At 42.8% G+C, this 24,073-nt stretch overlaps 1 protein-coding gene across 1 annotated transcript in view; it reads left to right on the forward strand.

Annotated features, from left to right (window-relative positions):
• The window catches only part of LOC109913702 (cAMP-specific 3',5'-cyclic phosphodiesterase 4A-like), a 224,662-nt gene extending 200,975 nt beyond the window's left edge, over window positions 1-23,687 (forward strand). The window contains exons 2-7 of the mRNA XM_048617787.1: window positions 167-352; window positions 5,685-5,721; window positions 13,628-13,698; window positions 19,504-19,547; window positions 23,185-23,297; window positions 23,682-23,687. Coding sequence (XP_048473744.1) covers window positions 167-352; window positions 5,685-5,721; window positions 13,628-13,698; window positions 19,504-19,547; window positions 23,185-23,297; window positions 23,682-23,687 — 457 coding nt within the window. The remainder of the gene's footprint in view (window positions 1-166; window positions 353-5,684; window positions 5,722-13,627; window positions 13,699-19,503; window positions 19,548-23,184; window positions 23,298-23,681) is intronic.
• The last annotated feature ends 386 nt before the right edge of the window (window positions 23,688-24,073 follow it).

Consider the following 24,073-nt stretch of genomic DNA (forward strand, 5'->3'; position numbering starts at 1 on the left):
AGGAGATGGGGAGCTGTATCCCAGGGAGAGTCAGCACCTTCAGGAGAGGAAGATAGCAATTAATTGAAAAAGATTTTTGTTAAATTTCCAAATGTTCCATTAACAATTTTAGGAAGTATTCATTTGGGCATGCAAAATAATGAAGAACAAAATTGTCTTTTTGCAGTTTTGATGTTGAGAATGGTCCGTCTCCAGGTCGGAGTCCACTGGACTCGCAGGCGAGTCCAGGACTGGTGCTACATCCAACATTCCCTCAGAGCCAGCGTCGGGAGTCGTTTCTTTATCGGTCTGACAGCGACTACGATATGTCACCCAAAACAATGTCCCGAAATTCCTCCGTGACAAGTGAAGTGTGAGTACAGCTTTATTATTTGTTATATTGGTTGTCTATTGATGTCTTTTATACAAGAGAACTTCATGGCAGTGCACTGTTCCTGTCCATAGAAACTTACTTCCTGTTTATATATCTTAGACAACTTTTAATGTCAACATTTTCCATTATATATGCACATGTCTAGATTCAGACTGGGATTTGCTCATATAAATCTGTCACGTTTTAATTATAGCCTCGTTTCTCAGCTTTAAGTGCCTAAGCCCTTGGCAGAGATACTCTGAAGCTCCATTGAATTTGACATCTCTTTCCAAATTCCAATAGCTTTTTATATGGAATGAGAAACAATAATATAAAATGAAAAAGGGCTTCTGTGCATGAAGACTGAAATCTTCCTGCTCCAATTTCTTCACATCACATAATGTTAGTGCAGCGATACAAGGGAGTGTTTGCAAGAGGAATGTAATATAAAGTGAGGATGTTGTACCACAGTGGTACAAGGCTTTGCGGAAGCTATGTCTAGAGGACAGTTTTATTTTAGTTTTGGTCTGTTCAGTAATGCTTTAGAAGCAGTTCATTGAAAGTTCACTCACTCAGTCCTGGGATGAAAGGGCTTATCTTACGAAGAAAGGTTCAAAAGGTTAGGTTTATACTCATTGGAATTTTGAAGACTGAGAGGTGATCTTTATTGAAACATACAAGATCTTGAGGGGACCCCTGGACAGGGATACCTGGGTTGAAGTCCCACCTGCCCCAGAGGTATGTAATAACATCTCTGAACAGCTTGGTTCGAAAAATAAGGTGGAAACCCAGATGATGTTCCCTCTTATGTAGAGACTAAAACAAGGGGAGATAATCAAAGATTAAGAGGTCTTCTTTCAAGACAAAGCCGAAAACAACTATTTGCCTAATGAGAGTTCATCCCCACAGCAACAACTGGCTTAGTGGCTATGAGAACTAGGCTAGGTTAACAGCTGGATATCACAATGGGTCAGACCCAGAAACAACAGCAAGCAGGATCTGCTAATATAACACAGTGATACAAAAGGCCTTGCTTAAACCTGGTGTCCCTCACATATCACATCAGTAGTATTAACAAAATTATGGGAAAGGATCATTGTTTGACACGAGTTACTTCTGATTTAGGGTTGCAAATTTTCAAAACATTTTCAACAAAATTAATTAGCTTAGATTTAATGCAATTATACTTTCTGACCTTAAAGTGACGGGATTTAATTATACTTTCACCTAAGTGTTCAGTTAATACATTGAGATAAAAGTCTTTGTGTCACTGCTTGAGCTGTATCCTGGTGGAGTAGCTCACTGGTCCATTTCACCTGTTTCTCAAAACAACCATTACTGAGCCCACAATTTAAGGAACCTATCTATTATCCAATCTGTCTGTTACTCAATCATTTGTTATTGAACACACTCTTTATCTAACCTGCTGGTTACTCAACCTGTCCCTTATCAAATATACCCTTTACCTATCCCATTGGTATCAGACACATCTATTATCGAAAATAGCACTTATCCAACCTGTTGGTTGTTGAAACTTTTCATACAGAACTCCTCCCAACCTGGTTTTATTCTAACCATTTCATGAGAATGAGGATTGGACTAAGTTGATTTTATTCCAACCATTTCATGAGAATGAGGATTGGACTAAGTTGTTTGCATTGTTTTTGTGGAATCTTGCTGTGCACAGATTGGCTGTCACATGATATGTGACTAAATTTCATTAGTTAGAAAATGTAATTGGGAAATCCTGAGTTAGTGAAAGGTGCTATAAGAATTATCATTCTTTACAAGAGACAGGTGTTCCACTCCATTAGGCTGCCTGTGGCAATCCACAGTTTGAACGCACTTTCTTTATAATATGATCAATGTTCTGACAAGGAGTCTGCACTACTCAAGAGATTCCTAAACATGTACATCCTATATCATCATATATAGGTTTTTAATTTTGGGTTATATGGAACTACAGGATTTTTCTTACTTCCCCGACATAAAGATAACATTTGCTCAGTTTTCTGCAGCCCAGGTCTAAGTAAATATTGACTGAAACCTTTGAGCTGTTGACACTGGTGAGGGCCTCCATTCATCTGCAATGTATCTGCCTCTATATGTGACACCTGGCAGTTTTCAGACCTCTAAGCATCATGCACTGAGCACAGACAGGGAAAACGAGGCACTATTACCTATCACTTTGTAACTTCTGGGTATAACCTGATTGACTTCTCCATCCTGTGATAATCCAGGAAAGCCTCAGAGCTTATTTACATTGGGTTCCTGCCCAGAAGTACCTCAGGTACTCAACACAAAATTGTCAGGTAATATTGACGAGAGCACTATTTGCCTAATGAGAGTTCATCCCCACAGCAACAACTGGAGGAACTACAGGAAACAGGAAAGATGCAGGTGACGCAGAGAGTGACAGGGAAAAGGAGCACAGAAGACACAGGAACTAGAGGAAACAGGGCAGATACAGAGAATCAGGGAACATGAACACAGATATAGGAGCTACAGGAATCAGACAGATTCAGGAGATACAGAGACAGACAGGGCAGGGGACCATAGCAGATATAGGAGCCACAGGTAACAGGGCAGATACAGGTGATACATAGAGACTGGGAAGAGGAATATAGCAGATATAGGCGCTAAATGGAATAAACAGGTACAGAGTCACAGAGAGACAGGGAACAGGAACAAAATAGATACGGGGCTACAGGAAACAGGACAGTTACAGGAGATACAAAGAGACAGGGAACAGGAACACAGCAGATACAAGAAATGCAGGAAATACAAATTAACATTTAAATCAGACTCCTCCCTCTCACCTTCAGTGTTGTAGTGAGCAGAGCCCATTGACATGAATATGTCTTCATAGATAAAGCCTCTTTACTTGGGTGTCAACAAGTAAACCTCTATATTGCTCTCTGACTCTTTCTGCATCTCTTTCCTCATCTTGTCTATCTCCCTTACTGTCTTATTCACTTCCCGTATGCCCTCTTAATTCATCTTACACTATTTCTCTCCGTCTGCCTGTAACAGCTTGCAATTGTGTAACACCTTTAACAAAGTAGAAAATCCCAGGGTGCTGCAGACAAATGTCCTCAAATTTTATCTCTCTCTCTTTCTAACTCAGTCCAACTCTCGTTCTGTTGATAACCATGACCTATGTTTTTGCCCTCAAGTCAAATGATCATACCACAATCCTCAACTCAATGAACTTTGGCTTTTAAAAATAACTACCCAGACATCAGATTTTCAGTTTCTGGGGGTGGGCTAGATTTGAAGTTGGGGCGGGGGGCCCCAAGAGTAGAGAGGAGGTAGCCAATTGTGGTATGAGGCTGAACAGAAGTCCTGGCCCGAGGATCTGGCACTGTGTCCAAAAAGATTGTATAAACCATAAAACATCTCTCATTTTTCCCATTACAGAGACCCTAGGGCTTATGTCAACTGAGTATGATAGCAAACTGTGCTTGTTTTAACATGCAGATATACTGTTCAAAGATTTAAGGAGCAGAACATTAAAATGCTTTGACAGTCTGATAGTTCCCTTTCACAGCTGTTTTTCATAGACTTTCTTGTGAGTTTTGACAGTTTGACAGGTCTGTCAATAGTTCCATTTAACTTGACAGTTAATGAGTTTATTCCCTTTTTAAACAATCAATGAAGTTTACTTTAAAAATCTAAATGGCACCATACCTTTCCTGCAAAGGTGTCAGGGACAATATCTGAAGGGTATCCCGGTTTCCAAAGAAGTGGACAAAGTTCTGATCTGCTTTTACCAGGCCTACACTGCTAATTTAAATGAACAGCTGTCTCTGTGAACCAGGCATGTGCAAATCTTGATCCATAACCCAACATGAAAATGGGAAATGTCATTTACCAGTGTCAGCATGGTTTCATGAAGGGCAAATCATGCTCGCCAAATTTGCTGGAGTTCTTTGAGGATGTAACCAGCAAGGTGGATAGTGGGGATCTGGTGGATATGGTATATCTAGACTTCCAGAAGGCATTTTACAAGGTACTGCATAAAAGACTGATTCAACAGGATAGATCCCAGGGGTTAAGGGTAGACTATTAGCTTGGATAGAGGACTGGCTGACTGGCAAAAAGCAGAGGGTTATGAATAAATGGGCCCTTCTCTGCATGGCAAATTATAACAAGTGGGTGCTGCAGGGTTGAGTTCTCAGACCACAACTATTCACAACCTATAAATAACCTGCAAGCAGGGACAAAGCAACATTTGTTAACACAGCAAAATTTGCAGAAGATACCAGAATAGGTTCGAAAGCAGGCTGTGATGAGGTGATAAAGAGTTTACAGACGGATATTGATAGGCTAGGAGAATGAGCCAGAATCTGGCAGATGAAGTTTAATGTGGATAAGTGCACGGTCGTCCATTTTGACTGGAAAAATAGAAGGGCAAATTATTATTTAAATGAGAAGCAGATTCAAAGTGTGTCAGTGCAGAGAGATCTGGGTGTCCTTGTGCATGAATCACAGATAGTGGGTATGCAGGTGCAGCATATAATAAGAAAGGCAAATGGAATCCTGGCATTTATTGTAAAAGGACTGGATTATAAAAGTAAAGCAGTGTTGTTACTATTATAGAAGACATCGGTGAGACCACAGCTGGAGTTTTATGTCCAGTTTTGGTCTCTTTACTTGTGGAAGGATGTGGTGGCACTGGAGGCAGTTCGAAGGAGGTTCATCAGATTGATTCCAGTGATGAAAGGGCTATTGTACAAGAGGTGGTTGAATAGCTTGGGCTTGTACTCGCTGGAGTTCAGAAGAATGGGTTGTGATCTGATAGAGTTATATGAAATTCTAAAGGAGATTGATAATTTGGACATTGAACAGATGTTCCTCCATGTGGGACAGTCTCGAACAAGAGGTCATAGATTTGGAGTCAGAGGAGGTAGGTTCAAAACTGAGATAAGGAGAAACTACTTCTCTCAGAGGGTTGTGAATCTGTGGAACTCCCTTCCCCAGAGTGTAGCAGAGTCAGAATTAATCAACAGATTCAAGAAAGAAATAAACATGTTTCTGATGAAAAGCGGGATAAAGGGCTATGGGGAGCAGGCATGAGAGTGGGATTGAGACCAGGGTAAATTCAGGCATGATCATGTTAAATGGCAGAGCTGGCTCAAAGGGCTGAATTGCCTAATCCCACTCCAATGTTCTTATAAAAATTGGAAATGTTGTTTTCATGGGTGGCACTTGCAATTTTTGATGAGTTTTATCAAGAAATACAGGCTTGAATCTCTGTCCTCTGTAGGGATGTTTTGGTTTTTAATCCACCTGTTGGTCCATGCTGTGAAATCATGTGTTTTTCTTTCAGACATACTGAGGACCTCATTGTCACTCCTTTTGCTCAGGTGAGTTAAACTAGACACATTCTTGCAATCTGTCTGTTGTTTTCTCTGTCTCTTATTGTGGTGCCATAATGTTCTTAAGAAAATCGCGTATGAAATTAGAATCTACTGCAGTGTATTTGAAGAGATCTTATTGTAAATGACTCGGTGGGTCTGTGATTCAGACAGTAGCTTCACCGTGGCACCTGGGGTCATATGGAGCCCAGACAGGATGAGGCTCTTCTCTGTCTGCTGAATGTATGGATCATAGATTGAATGATTTTGATCTTTCTGAATTGCGTTCCAGTGGAATGGGGTCACGGCAGGACAAATTACCCCCAACGTTCACAAATTTGCAAGTCTTTGAATTGCTTGGTTTGAGAACTGGGAAATCACAGATGTGTACAACACAGAAGAAGGCTATTTAGTCCCTTCATTGGGGTAACAGAGTCATTTGAGACTTCATGGAGCAGGGTCACCCCTGCCCAGTCCCATTTAGCAGCTCCAGTCTGGGGTTACAAGCCATAGTTAAAGGTGAAATTGGTGAATTTTCAATGTTGATAGCAGAAGAATCTCAAAGAATTATGGCTTGAGGACACTTCGGGGAGAGAATTTGTGTTCCCTAAAGCACTCTTGAAGAGGGCAATATGAAACTAGCTCATTCATTTCTGTCATAAAACCCTTATCTGAGAACTCCAAGTGGACATCCAATTAATCCTGCTGCCCTATTCTATAGCCGATTTCCTTTTCAAGTATATTTTAATTCCCTTTTCAAAGTTATTATCAAATCTGCTTTATTATCCTTTTAGATAGTACATTCCAGATCAGTAATTGGTGTCTTCTCATCTCCCCTGATTCTCTTGCCAATCACCATCATTCTGTGTCCTCTGCTTAACAATCCTTCTGCCGTTGGAAACTGTGTCAGCTTATTTACTCTACCCAAACTGCTATAATTTTGGAAGCGTCGTTTAAATCTTTCCTCAAATATCTCTAGTGTAATGACCACAATCCCTGTCTCTCTGCATTTCTGAAATCCCTCTCTCCAGTACCATTCTAGTGACTCTCGTAAGGACTTGACATCATTTGTAAAGTGCAGTGCCCAAAATTGGACACAGTCTTCCAACAGGCTTCCAACCAGTGTTTTAAAAAACATTTAGCACAATTTATTGTTTTTATACTCATTGCCTCTGTGTATAAACCTAAGGAAGCTGCATGCTTTTTAACTTCTCGACTTGTCCTGGTACCTTCAAAAATGTATATATGTAACTACGTCTCTCTGTTGTTGCATCTGTTTAAAATTGCACCATTAAATATATATTGGCTCTCTTTAATCTTCCTTCCAAAATACATATTGTCATACTTCTGAATGGTAAATTTCACCAGCCACATGTAGTCTACTTCACACATGGAAGCACAGAAAACAGGAGCAGGAGTAGGCTATTTTGCCCTTTGAGTCTGCTCTGCCATTTAATATGATCACAGCTGATCATCCAACTCTGTCCCCTGTTCCCACTTTCCCTACTACATACCCTTTGATCCCTTTAGCCTTAAGAACTACATCCATGTCCTTCTTGAAAATATTCAATGTTTTGGCCCCAACTACTTTCTGTGGCAGAGAATTCTGCAGGCTTTCCATTCTCTGGGTGAAGAAATTTCTCCTCAACTCAGTCCTAAATGGCTTACTCTATATCTGTAGACTGTGACCCCTGGTTCTGGACTCCAGACTGCACTTTTTATAGGTTTCTATGCGGTCCCACCTCATTATTCTAAACTCCAATGAACATAATCCTAACCAATCCATCTCTCTTCATACATCAATCCTGTCATCCCAGGACGAAGTCTGGTAAACCTTTGTTGCACTCCTAGCTAGCCAGAATTTCCTCCTTCAGATGAAGTGACCCAAAGTTGCACTGGGGCCCTACACATGGGTCTCACAACGTCCTCCTGAAGTTTTCCACCCATCTCTTTGTTTACTGCATTTATGAGTGTTGAGTCATCTGAAAACTTTACAGTTAGGTTCTATATATCCAAGTCCAGCTCACTAATAAAGATCAAAAGGAGCCTTGTCTCTAATATTGGCCCCTGGGGAACAAAATTGTATATGTCTGAAATTATGTGTTCAGTATTATTCCTCAGCTTTCTGTCCCTTAGCCAAATGTGCATCCATGCTGTCATTTCCTCTTTAATCCCATGGGCTTCAATTTTGCTGATGAGTCTATTACTCAATACTTTGTCAAACACTTCTGAAAATCTGTGTATAAAATGGCTGACTGTTATTTATTAATGTATATTTTTCAAAGCAAAAATTAATTTTGTCCAGATTCTGGTCTCTAGTCATTTATCTACCACTGGCTTTAAGATGATTGGCCTGAAGTTGCCAGTTCTATTCTATATCCCCTTTTTTAAACAACATTTGCAATCCGGCAGTTCTCTGGCATGACTTCAGTTTCCAAGAAGGATTGAAAGATAGTTGCTCAAACCTTACTCTTCCAGTAACTGAGGATGGATCCATTTGGGTCGGGTGACTTTTCTACTTTGAACGGCTGCCAACCCGTTTAAATACCTCCTCTACTTTTATCGAATCAAATTTCTTCACCCCTTTCCAACTCCTGCACTGTGATGTTGCAGAGACAGATGCAAATTATTCATCCAGTCCTCAACCATTCTCTCCGCCTCCAAAAGAAGATACACCCTTTCTTTAACTAGACTTATGTTCAGGAAAGAGTTTAAAGTTTGCTTCTGTTCCCTGCTAATCTTGTCTCATACATTCTTCTTAGCCTCTTTCTTTCCATTTCCAGTTCTCTTGAAATTCAATCATTCCGGATGTATAATTTTTCAACTTCCATATATTATTAAACTCCCTCAACTGTATCCATTGCTCCCAATGTGGTCTCCTCGATATCAGGGAGACCGGGGACCGGTTTGTGAAGCACCTGCGCTCTGCACACACCAACCAACCTGATCTTCCGGTTGCCATCCACTTTAACTCCCCCTCCCACTCCCCTGATGACATGACCATCCTTGGCCTCCTCCACTGTCAGAGTGAGGCCAAATGCAAATTGCAGGAACAACATCTCATATTTCACCTTGGGAGCTTACAGCCTAATGGCCTGATTATTGACTTCACCGGCTTCAAAATCTCTCCTCCCCCAACCTGCCATCTTCCAACTCAGCTATCCGCTCCACCCTTCCCACTGACCAACCACAATTCACCCATCTCCATCTCACCTACCCTTGTCCCTACCCCGCCCCACTCCCACCCTCCTCCCTCTATTTGTTTCTGGGCTTCCATCCCCCTCCCCTGAAGAAGGGTTCCGACCTGAAACGTTGACTTTACTGCTCCTTGGCTACTGTCTGACCGGCTGTGCTTTTCCAGCTCCACATTTATTGGCTCTAGCTCCCAGCATCTGCAATCCTTTCTGTCTCCTCCTCCTCTTCCTGTTGCATGTTAATCTCTTTGTCTTGAGTCCTCCAGGGTACTGTAGCTTTTGATTTGCTTCCTTTTCCCCTCTTAGATGTATTTAATTTGTACCTAAATCATTTCCGATTTGAAGCCTTCTTATTGCATATTTATTGCTCTACCTTTTAATCTTTGATTATAACACACCTGGCTTAGATACCTTTTGAATGAAATTAGCCCTCCTCTACATCAATATCTTCATCTTTTAATATTCCTTGTCCGTTTCCACAACTACACTAACCTCACTAATATTATCACAGCACCACTGGATTGTTACAGTCAAAGGCCGTTTGCGTGTTGAGTCTGCTCGAGCTCACCAAATAAGCTGATCACTTTGTGCCACTCCCCCACATTCTTCTCTTGCCCTGCACATTATTCCTTTTCAGACAGCAATCCGATTTCTTCTTGAATACCTTCATTAAACCGGCCTCCACCACACTGTCAGACAGTGGAGTCCAGATCGTAACTACTCCATTAAACCTGCTTCCACCACACTCTCAAACAGCGGAGTCCAGACCCTAACCACATGAGTGAACCTGCCTCCACCTGGCTTTTAGGTACTGCATTCCCAACTAAGGATTCCAAGGATACGTGCCCCATGGAAAGGACAAGCAGATGGGTAGGGGGAAGGGTTGCCTTGTTGGTGAGAAATTAATAGCAAGAAGTGATATAGGGTCAGAAGTTACACAGGCCTCCTAGCAATAGTTAGGATGTGGGGCAGAAAATCAGACAGGAGGTAGAAAAGACATATAAGAAAGACCTTATTACAATAATAATGGGGGACTTCAAAATGCAGGTGGACTGAGAAAGTCAGGTTAGTAACCGATCTGAAGAAAAGGAATTTGTGGAATGTCTATGAGATGAGTTTTTTGGAACTGCTTGTGATAGAGTGCACTAGGGAACAGGCAATTCTGGATTTGGTGATGTGTAATGAGGCAGACTGGATTAGGGAGCTGAAGGTGAAGGATCCATAGAGGGCAGTGACCGTAATATGGTAGAACTCACCTTACAGTTTGAGAGGGAGAAGCTGGAATCAGATGTAACAGTCTTACAATTGAAGGTAACAACAGAAACATGAGGGAGGAGCTGGCCAGAGTTGATTGGAAGGTGAGCCTAGCAGGGAAGACAGCGGAATGGCAGTGGCACGAGTTTCTGGGGGTAATTCGGGAGGCACCACAGAAATTCATCCCTAGGAAGAAAAATCACACTGAGGGGAGGATTAGGATGTCTTGGCTGACAAGGGAAGTCAGGGACAGCATAAAAGCAAAAGAAAAAGCATACGACGTGGTGAAGGTTAGGGGGAAGGTAGAGGGCTGGGAAGCCTTTAATAACCAGCAGAGGATAACTAGAAAAACAATGAGGTTGGGGTGGGGAGGTGGGGAGTTGTTGGTGGATGTTAAATGTGAGGATAAGTTAGCTCATAATATTAAAGAAGGTTGCAAGAGGTTTTTTAGATGTAGAAAAGGTAAGAAAGAGGCAAAAGTGGACATTGGACCCCTGGAAAATGAGGCTGGAGAAGTCAAAATGGGGAACAAAGACATAGGAAGAACTGAATAGGTACTTTGCATCAGTTTTCATAGTGGAGCAACAGGAAACCAGAACTTTTAAGAAAGTCAGGAGGCAGAGGTGAGTGTGGTGGCCATCACTAAGGAGAAGGTGCTAGGGAAGCTGAAAGGTCTGAAAGTGGATAAGTCACCTGGACCAGATGGACTACACCCTAGAGTTTTGAAGGAGATAGCTGAGGAGATTGTAGAGGTATTAGTGCTGACCTTTCAGGAATCACTGAAGTCAGGGAGGGTCCAGAGAACTGGAAAATAGCTAATGTAACATCCCTGTTTAAGAAGGGAGAGCAGCGGAAGATGGGAATTTATGGGCCAGTTAGCCTGACCTTGGATGTTAGTAAGATTTTAGAGTCCATTATTAAGAATGAGATTGTGGAGTACTTGGAAGTGCATGGTAAAATAGGGCTGAGTCAGCACGGCCTTGTCAAGGGGAGATCATTCCTAATAAATCTGGTAGAATTCTTTCAGGAGGTAATGAGCAGGTTAAACAAGGTTAGATGAGCAGGAGAGCCAGTGGACATGATCAATTTGGATTTCCAGAAGGCTCTTTACAAGGTGCCACATAGGACTCAGCTAAATGGGATAAGAGCCAATGGTGTTAGGGGCAAGGTACTGGTATAGACGGAGTATTGGCTGACTGGCAGAAGACAGAGAAAATGGGGATAAAGGAGTCTTTCTAAGGTTGGCACCTGGTGACTAGTGGAGTTCCGCAGTGGTCAGTGCTGGGACCGCAACTATTCATGTTGTACATTAATAATCTGGATGAAGGAAGTGAGGGCATCTTTGCTAAGTTTGCAGACGACATAAATATAGATGGAGGGGCAGGGCATACTGAAGAAGCGGACAGGCTGCAGAAGGAGTTGGGCAGGCTAGGAGAGTGGGCAAAGAAGTGGCAGATGGAATACAATGTGAGAAAGTGTGAGGTTATGCACTTTGGTAAGAAGCATAGAGTATCTTCTAAATGGGGAAAGTTCAGAAATCTGAAGCACAGAGAGAATTAGGAGTCCTAATTGAGGATTTTCTCAAAATTAACATGCAGGTTCGGTTGGCAGTTAAGAAGGCAAATGCAATGTTCACATTCATTTCAAGAGGGCTGGAAGACAAGATGTTCTGCTGAGGCTGTATAAGGCTCTGGTCAGACCATGCTTGGAATATTGTGAGCAGTTTTGAACGCCATATCTCGGCAAGGATGTGCTGACTTTGGAGGGGGTCCAGAGCATGTTCACAAGAATCATCCCGGGAATGAACGGCTTGAGGAGCAGTTGAGAAGAATGAGGGGCATCTCATTGAAACGTACAGAATAGTGAGAGGCCTGGATAGAGTGGACACGGATAAAATGTTTCCACCAGTAGGAGAGTCTAGGACCCAAGGGCACAGCCTCCGAATGAATGGTCAACCTTTGAGATCTGAGATGAGGATGAATTTTTTTCAACCAGAGGGTAGTGAAACTGTGGAACTTATTGCTGCAGAGGGCTATGGAGGCCAAGTCATTGAGTGTATTTAAGACAGAGATAGATAGATAGATTCTGGATTAGAAAGGGAATCAGAGGTTATGGGGGGAAGGCAGGAGAATGGGTTTGATCGAATGGCAGAGCAGACTCAGTGGGCTAAATGGCTTAATTCTGCTTCTATATCTTATAGTTGAACCACTCGAGTGAACATGCCTCCATCACAGTGTCTCAGGCAAAATTGGGAGAGATGATGGCCTAGTCTTGTTATCACTGGACTGTTAATCCAGAACTCCAGATAATGTTTTGGGGACGTGGGTTCAAATCTCACCATGGCAGATGGTAGAATTTGAATTCAATAAAAAAAATCTAGAATTAAGAGTCTAATGATGACCATTAAACAATTATCGATTGTCAGAAAACCCTATCTGGTTCACTAATGTCCTCTAGGGAAGGAAACTGCCATCCTTACCTGGTCTGGCCTACATGTGACTCCAGACCCACAGCAATGTGGTTGACTCTTAACTGCCTTCTGGGCAATTAGGGATGGACAGTAAATGCTGCCTAGCCAGCAATGCCCTCATTCCATGAGTGAATAAATAAAAACTCATATTACTATTGTTCTTTAAGCCAATCATCTAAAATCTGTGATGAAAGCAAAATAAGGCAGAGGCTGGAGATCAGAAATAAAAACAGAAATTGCTGGAGAAACTCATCACATCTTACAGCATCTGTGGAGAGAGTCCAGTGTAACATTTCTTCAGAACATCCTAAGCAATACTCCAATATTTTATACAAGTTTAACATAATTTAATTGCTATAATAGCCCATGCTCTGAACCCACCTACTACTTCTAACGATTTCTGCACATATATTCCCAGATCTCTCTGCTGTTGCACACCTTTAGAACCGTACTGCTTGTTGTATATTGCATCTCTACATTCCTCCTGCAAGATAAACCACTTCATACTTGTCTGCATTCAGTTTTATTTTCTAATTGTCCGTCCACCCTACTAGCGTGTTTCGTGAAGTTCTGTACTAACCTTCTCACAGCTCAGGATGCTTCCAAAATTTCATATCATCCACAAAAAATAGAATTTCTGCTTAAATTTTAAAAGTTATCAATATGAATTTCAGAAGTTACCGACCTCTTTACCTTTTGCTGTCTCTTTTCCCAGTCTATATTAGGGTAATTGAAGTTTTCAATTGTCATGCTAATATATTTTATTTGTAATTGGAAAATACCCCAGTGGTTAAAAAAGGGTGCTGTGCTGAACTTAGAGTGAAAACATATCATTGGGAAAATGTGGAAGGAGCTTGATTCTGTATCTAACCCTGTGCTATTCCTATCCTGGGAGTGTCTGATGGGGACAGTGAGGAGGGTGCTTTACTCTGTATGTACCCTGAACTGTGTGTGTGCCATATGTCAATTGCTTTATCTCTTTCTATCATCCTCTCAGATCCTGGCGAGTTTGCGCAGTGTGAGGAACAACTTCACTGTTCTGGCCAACACCCAAGGACCCCCGAATAAGTGAGTACCAGGCATCTGCTGCATTCAGCCAATCACAGCCCAGGGTGTGGACCAGTCCTCTGGCCATCACTGATTCTATGATTCACTGAGGGGAATCCATGAGAATGCCGTAGAACCACGCTTGTGATTGGGTGCTAAGTCACAGGTTTCAATGATTCTACAACATACAGGTGGCCATTCAGCTGGGTTTGACCATACCGATGCTTGTACTCCAAACCAATTTTAGTTGTAATAAGCTGTTTCACACTGCTCTCAAATTTCCTATTCTCATCTCCCTTGTGTGTCCTTCAAAACTCCTCCTACTGCTGTTGTTAACCACGTCCTGTGGCACCAAGTTCCACGTTCTCATCCCCCTCATGTTGTACATTTCAATATTGGCTACAGTTCAAAAGCATGTCTTTGGTTATAAAGCATTTTGGAACATCCCATATTGTGAAAAGTGTTACACAAATGAAAGTCTTTTTCTCATTCTTAAAAAGAATTCCTTCTCAATTCTTTATTCCATCTGTTAATGATTATTGCCCTGAGGACAGTTAAGAGTTAACCACATTGCTGTGGCTCTGGAGTCACATGTAGGTCAAATGAGGTTCAAATCCTACTATGGGAGATGGTGAAATTTGAACTCCATAAAAATCTGGAATTAAGAATCGAATGATGACCAGGAATTTATTGTTGGTTGTCGAAAAAACCCATCTAGTTCCTTTGTGAAGGAAACTTCCATTCTTACCTAGTCTGGACTACATGTGACTTCAGACCCACAGAAATGTGGGTGACTCTTAACTGCCCTCTGGGCAATTAGGCATGGGTAGAATCATAGAGTCCTACAGCACGGTGACAGGCCCTTCGGCCCAAACTGGTCCATGCCGAACAAAATGTCCATCCACACTAACCCCATTTCCCTGCACTTGACCCATATATTTCAAAACCTTTCCTATCCATGTATTCATCCAAATACCTTTTAAATGTTGTTAATGTACCTGCCTCAAGAACTTCCACTGGCAGCTCATTCCATATGTGTGCCACCCGCTGCGTAAAAACGTTGCCTCTCCGGTTCCCATGTATTCTTTCCCCTCTTACCTTAAACTGATGCCCTCTAGTCCTCGATTCCCCAACCCTGGGAAAAAGACTGAGTGCATTCACCTATCCATGCCTCTCATGATTTTAAACACTTCTATAAGATTCCCCTCTCAGTCTCCTATGTTCTAAAGACAAAAGTCCTAGCTTTCCTAATCTCTCCCTATAACTCAGTCCGTTGACTCCTGGCAACATCCTTGTAAATTTCTTCTGCACGCTTTCCAGTTTAATAACATCCTTCCTATAGCAAGGTGACCAAAACTGAACACAGTATTCTTAAGTGCAGCCTCACCAATCTCCTGTACAACTGCAACATAACTTCCTAACGTCTATGCTCAGTGCCTTGACCAGTGAAGGCCAGCGTGCCGAAAGGCTTCTTCATTGCCCTGTTTACCTGCGACTCCAACTTTCAGAGAACCGTGCACCTGGACTCCAAGGTCCCTCTGTTTCACTACACTCCTTAAGGCCCTACCATTCACCATGAAACTCCTACCTTGATTTGACTTTCCAAAATGCAATACCTCACATTTATCTATATTAAAATCCATTTGCCATTTCTCGGCCCATTTCCCCAGCCGATCAAGATCCTGCTGCAATTTCTGATAATCTTCCTTACTGTCCACAATATCACCTATTTTAGTGTCATCCGCAAACTTACTAATCATGCCTTGTACATTCCCATCCAAATCATTGATATAGATAACAAACAGCAATGGGCCCAGCACTGACCCTGTGGCACACCACTAGTCACAGGCCTCCAGTCCAACAAACATCCTTCCACTATTACCCTCTGCTTCCTACCATCAAGCCAATTGTGTATCCAATTTTCCAACTCTCCCTGGATTCCATGTGATCTAACCTTCCAGAGCAGCCTACCATGTGGAACCTTATCAAAGGCCTTACTGAAATCCATATCGACTATGTCTATCGCCCTGCCCTCATCAACCTTCCTGGTCAGTTCATCAAGAAACTCTAACAAATTAATGAGGCATGATCTCCCACGCACGAAGCCATGCTGACTACTCCTAATCAAACCCTGTCTTTCCAAATGCGTGTACATCTTATCCCTCTGAATCTTTTCAAGTAACTTACCTACCACAGATGTTGAGCTTACTGGTCTATAATTCCCAGGTTTTTGTTTGCAGCCCTTCTTGAGTAAGGGCACAACATTCGCTACCCTTCAGTCTTCTGGGACTTCAACCGTGGCTAACAATGATGCAAATATATCAGCCAGGGCCTCCGCAATTTCTTCTCTCACCTCTTGCATGGTTCTTGGATATATGTGGTAAGGGCCAGGAGATTTATCCACTTTCATACATTCTGATACTTCCAACACCTCCTCTACTGTGATATGGACTGTCCCCAAGATATCGCCACTAACTTCCCCAAGTTCCCAAGTCTTCATGTCTTTCTCTACAGTAAACACAGGAGAAATATTCATTAAGGACCTTGCCCATCTCCAACAATTCCACACATACATGTCCACTTTGGTCCTTGAGGGGTCCTATTCTCTCTCTAGTTATTCTATTTCCTTTAATACCCTTAAAGAATCTCTTTGGATTCACCCTAATCTTCTCAGCCAAAGCTATCTCGTGCCCCCTTTTCGCATTCCTGATTTCCTTCTTCAGTAATCGCCTGTATCCCCTATATACCTCCAGGGATTCCCTTGATCCCAGCTGCCTCTACCTGAGCCATGCCTTCTCCTTTTTTCAGGTCAAAGCCTCAATATCTCTTGTTATCCAGGGTTCCCTACTCTTGCCAATCTTGCCCTTCACCCTCATAGGAACATATAAACCTTAAACTCTAGCTATCACACTTTTAAAAGCCTCCCACTTGCCTGAGGTCCCTTTGCCTGCAGATAAACTACTCCAGTACCCTGCAAGCTCCTGTCTAATTCCATCAAAATTTGCCTTGCCCCAATTTAGAACTTGAACCTGTGGACCAGTTTTGTCCTTCTCCATAACTATTCTAAAATTAATAAAACTATGGTCACTGGTCCCAAAGTGCTCCCCCACTGTCACCTTAGTCACCTGCCCTGCCCTATTTCCCAACAGTAGGTCAGGTTTTGCCCCCTTGCCGAGTAGGACCCTCTATATATGCTTGAGGAAACTTTCCTGAACACACTTAACAAATTCCACTTTATCTAAGTCCTTAACACTGTGACAGTCCCAGTCTGTGCTAGAAAAATTAGGAAACCCTGTTGCTCCTGCAAGTCTACCCAGTCTCCCTTCATATTTGTTCCTCTAATTCCCATTGACTACTTGGAGGCCTATAGTACAACCCCAATAATGTCACCATCCCCTTCTTATTTCTTAGCTGCACCCACAAAGCCTCACTGGATGATCCCTCAGTTATTTCATCTCTGACTACTGCTGTGATACTCTCCATAATCAAAAATGTAAACCCCTCCCCTCTTTCCTCCACCTCTGTCCCACCTAAAATACCTGTACCCTGGCACATTAAGCTGCCAGTCCTGTCCCTCCCTTAGCCATGTTTCTGTAATGGCTATAATATCCCAGCCCCACATACCTATCCACACCCTGAGTTCACCGGCCTTACCTGTCAGCCCTCTTGCATTGAAATAGATGCAATCTAATCCAACATGCATTCCTCGCTCCCTGATGTGTCTCTTCGAGTTGTTGCTGTTTCTGAATACTGTATCTCCTTCCAGCCTCACACTTGCCTCTCTGCTGTTGAGGATTCCCCCCCGCCAATCCAGTTTAAACCCTCCCTTGAAGCACTAGCAAATCTGCCCACCAGGATATTGGTTTCCCCTCCAGTTCAGGTGCAACCCATCTGTCTTCAACAGGCTACTTCTGCCCCAGAAAAGATCCCAGTGATCCAGCAACCTGAATCCCTGCCCCCTGCACCAATTCTTTAGCTACACATTCATCTGCCATATCATCCTGTTCTTACCCTCACTAAATGCTGCCTAGCCAGTGACGCCCTCATCCCGTGAATGAATTTAGAAAGATTAATATTAATGTCCCGTTGTTCTCACAAGCGGAAATAGTTTCCCTGCATTCATTCTACTGAAGAGTCATAATTTTAAAGATTCCAATCAAGCTTTCCCTTGGGCACCTTTTTACCAGATTAGCCTCAGCTTGTTCAGGAAAATGTCAGTTGTTACTGATTAATCTGAGTTAGGACCTGGAAAATGAACTTGGTGACTCCTGGTCCCCTTGCATAAGCACATGCTTGTTTCCAGTCTCCACAGGATTGTCTCAATCTCCTGATATTATCTTAATTGAACATTCGCAGCAGCCCCAGAGAAACAATGGGAATGCCTGATACTGGGAAGATGAGCTGAGCTCCTACCAGTGAATCCCCAGTTTACCCCCACTGGAAAATTCTGATCAATCCTCGGAGAAACCCAGTAGATCATCTGAGGGGGAATTTGGGTGATTTTCAGTAAGTTATTTTTGGGTGGGGTTATGGGTTAGTTGCTTTGAGTAATCTGCTTGACTGGTGGAGAAACCCTGAAGTTATAACCTCTCACTCTACTCCCCTAGGGGGTTGTGGTATTACTGCTTCCGGAACCCCACTAAAGGCCAGTATCAGTCTGCAGTGACAGTGTGCTGCACACTCAGAGCCCTGAATTTTCGCAGAGTTGAAATGACTCTGGAGCTACTTAAAAACAGCAAATAGGAGCCAATTCCAGAATTCCTGGCCCTATTCCCACTGCCTCCAATTTTTGGTAGTGCAGGATAAGGATATGCATCCCCAACATGGGCAGCACCATTGCAGGTGTAAGCATCTCCTAGTCTCCAGCAATTTCTGCTGTGTCAAGTCAGCTTGTCCATGGCTTGTGGCTCATAGCCCCTCAGCTGTGAACCAGTCTGCATCCGTGATCCTTTTGGAAGGTAAGTTGAAAAGAACTAAATCATGCTCCTTCTACACGAAGAATAGCTTACTAAGATCTTGCAAGGATGTCAATCAAGCAAAGTCAGAAATTCACTCCAGTCATTAAAACAGAATCTCCTGCCAACCTATACTTTCATTAGTCATGGCTCACAGCCAAGCCTCATTGTACATGCATTTCTGTGATCCCTTTTGTCAATGTTTCAGTGTTTGTTTGGATAGGATTAAGAAGTATGGAATGTTTGACATTTCTATTATTAATTATTAACAGTTTGCCTGACACTTTTATAGGGTTGTAGGAACAGTACCTTTTTAAAAAAATAATGTCATCAGTTTTTTTTTATTTTCACAAATTCCACACTTGTGATTATTATTATGTGGCACAGTGCATTCCCCCCTCTGCCCCCAGCCATCACCACCACTACCAAATAAGGGAAACATCCTCACTCAAACTACCCACCTCAGTAACCAGATTCTGTCCCAGTTACTGCAAAGCCAGCACAGAGAAGTACATTTGGAGGATAATTGAAGACATTATAGGTACACTGTAAACTCTGGGGCACTCAGTCACTTGATATTTCAAAAAGTGCAATAATAATGCAGTCCCAATATCAAATCAAGTGTGTGTGTGTGTTTCAATTCAATGTATACTCGCCTGGGTGCTGTCTGTGTGTATCCTGTCTGGGTGAATATTGCCTGTCATTATCCTGGCTATGCCCTGTCTGTGTTGTGCTGACTGCATGATTTCAGTGCCCTTCTTGTCTCTGTCCACGTTGCCTGTGTGTTGTCTGCACAGTCCTGCAAGCAGCTATCTTGTCTGTATCCCAGGCCTCTTTGAGTGCTCACTTGTTTTTCTGTTTTTCTCCACAGGAGGTCACCAGCAGGACCACAGCCTGCACTGTGCACCCTGTCAGGTAATTAAACCTCTTCTACACAGCAAAGGAATGAAAGAACTCCTTGTTAATGTAGCTTTTTGCTGTTACATGGGAGGAGGAGCTCACAATCGTTGCAGCTACAGCAGTTTAGGAGTCCGTAGCATATGGTTCAAAACCTCTGCATACGAGGCCCAGAACATGTAGATGATGCAGTTCCAGAATCTCAGAAAGTTTACAGCACAGAAAGCGATTGCCTGGCCCACCAATCTGTGCCAGCTGAAAAACAAGTCCCAGCCTAATCCCACTTTGTGGCATTTGGTCCGTTAGCCCTGCAGTTACAACACTTGAGATGCATTTTGAGTCACCTTTTAAATGAGTTTCTGCCTCTACAACCCTTTCTGACACTGAGTTTCAGACCCCTAGCACCTTTGGGTGAAAGTATTTTTCTTCTTTTCCCCTCCAATCAGAGTACTAATCATTTTAAATCCATGCACTGTAGTCTGATCTCTTTTTGAAGGTAAATTGGCCTTTCCCATCCTCTATCCGATACTTAAAATTTTATGCATCTCAATCAAATCTCCCATCAGCCTCCTGTGTTCCAAGGAGAACAGCTCCAGCCTATTTAACCTTTCTTCAAAGTTTCATTTTTCCTGTTCTGGCAATATCCTTGTAAATCCCATCCCTACTGTCCCTACAATTGTTACATCCTTTCTATTATAGGGGACTAGAATTTCACACAACCTTCCATGATTTCACAGGATAGATACAGCACAGGGTTAGATGAAATGAAACTTCCTCTTGCCTATCCCCGCCAAACATTCCCAAGCAGGGACAACACAGTGTGAGATACAGAGTAAAGCTGCCTTTATACCGTCTGCATCAAACACTCCTAGGACAGGCACAGCACAGTGTTAGATACAGAGTAAAGCTCCGTTCACTTTTTTAACTGATAATGAAGCTACCTCTACACTGTGCCCAGCAAATACTGCCTGGGCAGGGACACCCCAGGGTTAGATACAGAGTAATGCTTCCATTGCACTGTTCCTGTCAAACATTTAAGACAGGTAAAGCACTGTGAGAGATGGATAATGAGCTGCATTTATTTCCTGTAACTCTGCAAGAGGATGCTGTGTTTGTTCCTGAGGTGGAGAATTGTTGGGTTTACTATGTGACTTTCAGTGAACTTCTGATTTACAAATGAAGCTTGAACAGTCAGTGTGCTAGGCTTTTGGGAGTGTAGGAAAGGGGCTGCTCTGCTGAGCTCTGACAACTAAATATATTCAAAGTGGCAAGTAACATTCTCCCTGCACAAGTCCCAGGCAATGACTATCTCCAACAAGAGAGAATCTAACCATTGACCCTTAATTTTCAATTGCATTACCATCACTGAATCATCCACTATCAGCAGTCTAGGGGTTAACATTGATTATAACTGAACTGGATGAGCCATATAAAAACTGCTGATGACAGCAAGTTAGAGGCTAGGAGTAACTCACCTTCTGACTCCCCTAAGCCTGGCTGTCATCTACATGGTGCAAGTCAGGAGTGTGAGGGAATATTCCACACTTGCCTGGTTGGGTGCAGCTTCAACAACATTCAAGAAGCATCATCCAGGACAAAGCTGCCCACATTCACAAGTATCCACTCCCTTCTTCAGTAGCAGTAAGTGTGTACTGTCTACAAGATGTACTGCAGGAATTCACCAAAGATCCTTAGATAGCACCTTACAAACCCATGATCACTTCCATCTGGAAGGACAAGTGCAGTAGACAAATGGAAATACCACCACCTGCAAGTTCCCCTCCAAACCACTCACCATCCTAACTTGATGGGTCAAAGTCATGGAATTCCCTCCCTAATGGTATTTTTTTTCTTATTCATTCATTGGATGAGGGTGTCGCTGACCAGGCAGCATTTATTACCCATCCCTAATTGCCCAGAGGGCAGTTGAGAGTCAACCACATTGCTGTGGGTCTGGAGTCACATGTAAGCCAGATCAGGTCAGGATGACAGATTTCCTTCCCTAAAGGACATTAGTGAACCAGATGGGTTTTTCCAACAATTGACAATGGATTCATGGTCATCATTAGATTCTTAATTTTGGATATTTTACTGAATTCAAATTCCACCATTGCCCTGGCAGGCTTCAAACCTGGGTCCCCAGAACTTTATCTGGGTCTCTGGATTAACAGTCCAGCGAAAATACCACTAGGCTATTGCATTCCCTATTGTGGGTTTATCTACAGCACAGGGACTGCAGCAGTTCATGAAGGCAGCTCACCCCCACCTTTTCAAGAGCAGGTGGGGATGTTCCAGCCAATGATGTTCACATCCCATGAATGAAAAGAAACAAAGATTTAACAGCATAAGGCGCTGTGCCAATCTCTGGTCAATTTCCTATTTTTTAGTTTTAATTTGTCCCTAAGTAGCTTTCTGATTGTGTGAAAATTCACAAACAAGAAGAAGATGATTGTCTCCTCCCACACGCACTTCCCCACATAGTCTGTGCTGTACTGGTACTGTTTGTTCTAATCCCTCACTTTCCATTCCTCTCATGGCCCTAAACCCCAGTTCTGCCTTCTGTATTCTTCCCCTCCGCCCTTTCCTCTTGGTTCACACATCCCTGCCTCTCAGTTCCGCACATCATTTACACCCCATTAAAGAAAAAAGTTCGAAGGAAGGGTCACTGCACCTGAACCGTTAACTCTTATTTCTCTCCACAGATGCTGCCAGACCTGCTGAACTTTTCCGGCAATTTTTGTTTTTGTTTCTTCATTTACACCCCATGCTGCTGTCAGCCACCAGCACTGCTGTCTTCCTCTCTGTCAACACCCCAACTCTCCCTCCCCTTATCCCTTGTTCTGACTCTTTCTTTCCCCTGTCCCTGTTCTATTCCTTGCTGACTCCCCTGCCCTTGTCCCTGCCTACCCTCCACCGAGCGGGACGAATTAGAAGTATGTTGGTCAATAGTCAGGTTGTCAAGTGTCCTGATGTGAAAGTGACTGTCTCTTCTTAGAAGGGAAAAAAAACAATAAAACATGTAAAGACACACTGTTCCCACTCATTTCGTTGGGCAGCTCCAGCACACCAAGTACTTTCATTTTCATGTGGTACTGGATTATGACTCGTTTTTCACCATTGTGGCCAACACCCACTGATACTCAAAATATACTGTGGGCATATTATAACCATGCAGTCTCCACCTCAGTTCCTCGCAATGTAATATGGGTAATCTCTGTCCCATTGCTTTCTAAATGACTTTCCCACTGTCCGCATCTCAGAAAGAATACACTTGCCTTTGAGTGGCTGCAGCACAGATTCACCAGAAAGTGTAAAATCATGAGGACAGGTTGTAATGTCTGTATTTACCTTTGCTGGAATATAGAAGGTTCAAAGATGGTAAGTCAAAGTGTTGAAAATGATGAAGGAATTTAAGAGCATGTTTAGGGAGAAAGGAGCTATTTTCCCTTAGTGAGACAGTCCAGAAAATGGGGGACATAACATCAGAGCAAATCTGTTCAGGGTTGTGTTTGGGGAGGGGGGGATAGTGGTGGTGAACCGGGAAGGGGGAAGGAGTCAGAAGCGTGAGAGAGATGGTAGTAAAAATACCTTTCACACTGGGTTAGCGTAATGAGGGTGCGACAGTTTAACTATGCTCGTGGCCTTGTGTTTCCAGATGAAACTTATCAGCAACTGGCAAAAGAAACCCTGGAGGAGCTGGACTGGTGTTTAGACCAACTGGAGACGATCCAGACCTACCGCTCTGTCAGTGAGATGGCCTCAAACAAGGTAAGCAGGGTGTATGGGATGGAAAGTGTGGAAAATCTATGTTGAAGTGTAGTATTGCTACAGATGTCTTTGATTCACTTAACAAACATATTTGAATTTTCTGCATCTCCCTGAAGCCAATGTTTCTTTATTAAAAGAAGGAATTTGATCTGTGCACATACTCAATCAACCTCCTGGTCCTAGACTAAAAAATGTGTAAGCCCTGGGGTCATTACTTGTCTACTGTCAAATCTTTTAATATGAACATACAAAACAGGACCAGAGGTAGACCATCCAGCTCCACAAGCCTGATAAATAAGATCTTGGCTGATTTGTTTGTCTTTTGAATTCCCAATCCGCAGTAGACAACTTGCTCCACATGCCCTCATGGTTTTCTTTGCTCAGACTTAAGACCCTGGTTTCAGAATGAATGATGTCACTGTTAAACTTCATACAAAATTCAACCATGTTATGGTCACTATTTCTCAAAGGCTCATTTCAGCAAGTTTATTAATTAGCCAAGAGGTTGCAGGGGTCACTGCTGCCCTTCCTAGTTCCACTCCAACAATAGTCGCAACAGTTTTAAATTTAACCAAACAAACTCATTCCAACAAAGATGTAAAGTTGATTTAAAATTGTAAAGATTATTATGTAAAGATGGGGCGTGGACAGGCAAACGGCATGGACGCGGCGTGGACAGGGACAGGGGCAGAGCGCGGAGCGGGATGCGGCGTGGACAGGGGCAGAGCGCGGATCGAGACGCGGCGTGGACAGGGGCAGAGCGCGGATCGAGACGC

This window comes from Rhincodon typus, chromosome 38 (assembly GCF_021869965.1).
Source record: "Rhincodon typus isolate 14 chromosome 38, sRhiTyp1.1, whole genome shotgun sequence".
NCBI classification, from domain to species: domain Eukaryota; kingdom Metazoa; phylum Chordata; class Chondrichthyes; order Orectolobiformes; family Rhincodontidae; genus Rhincodon; species Rhincodon typus.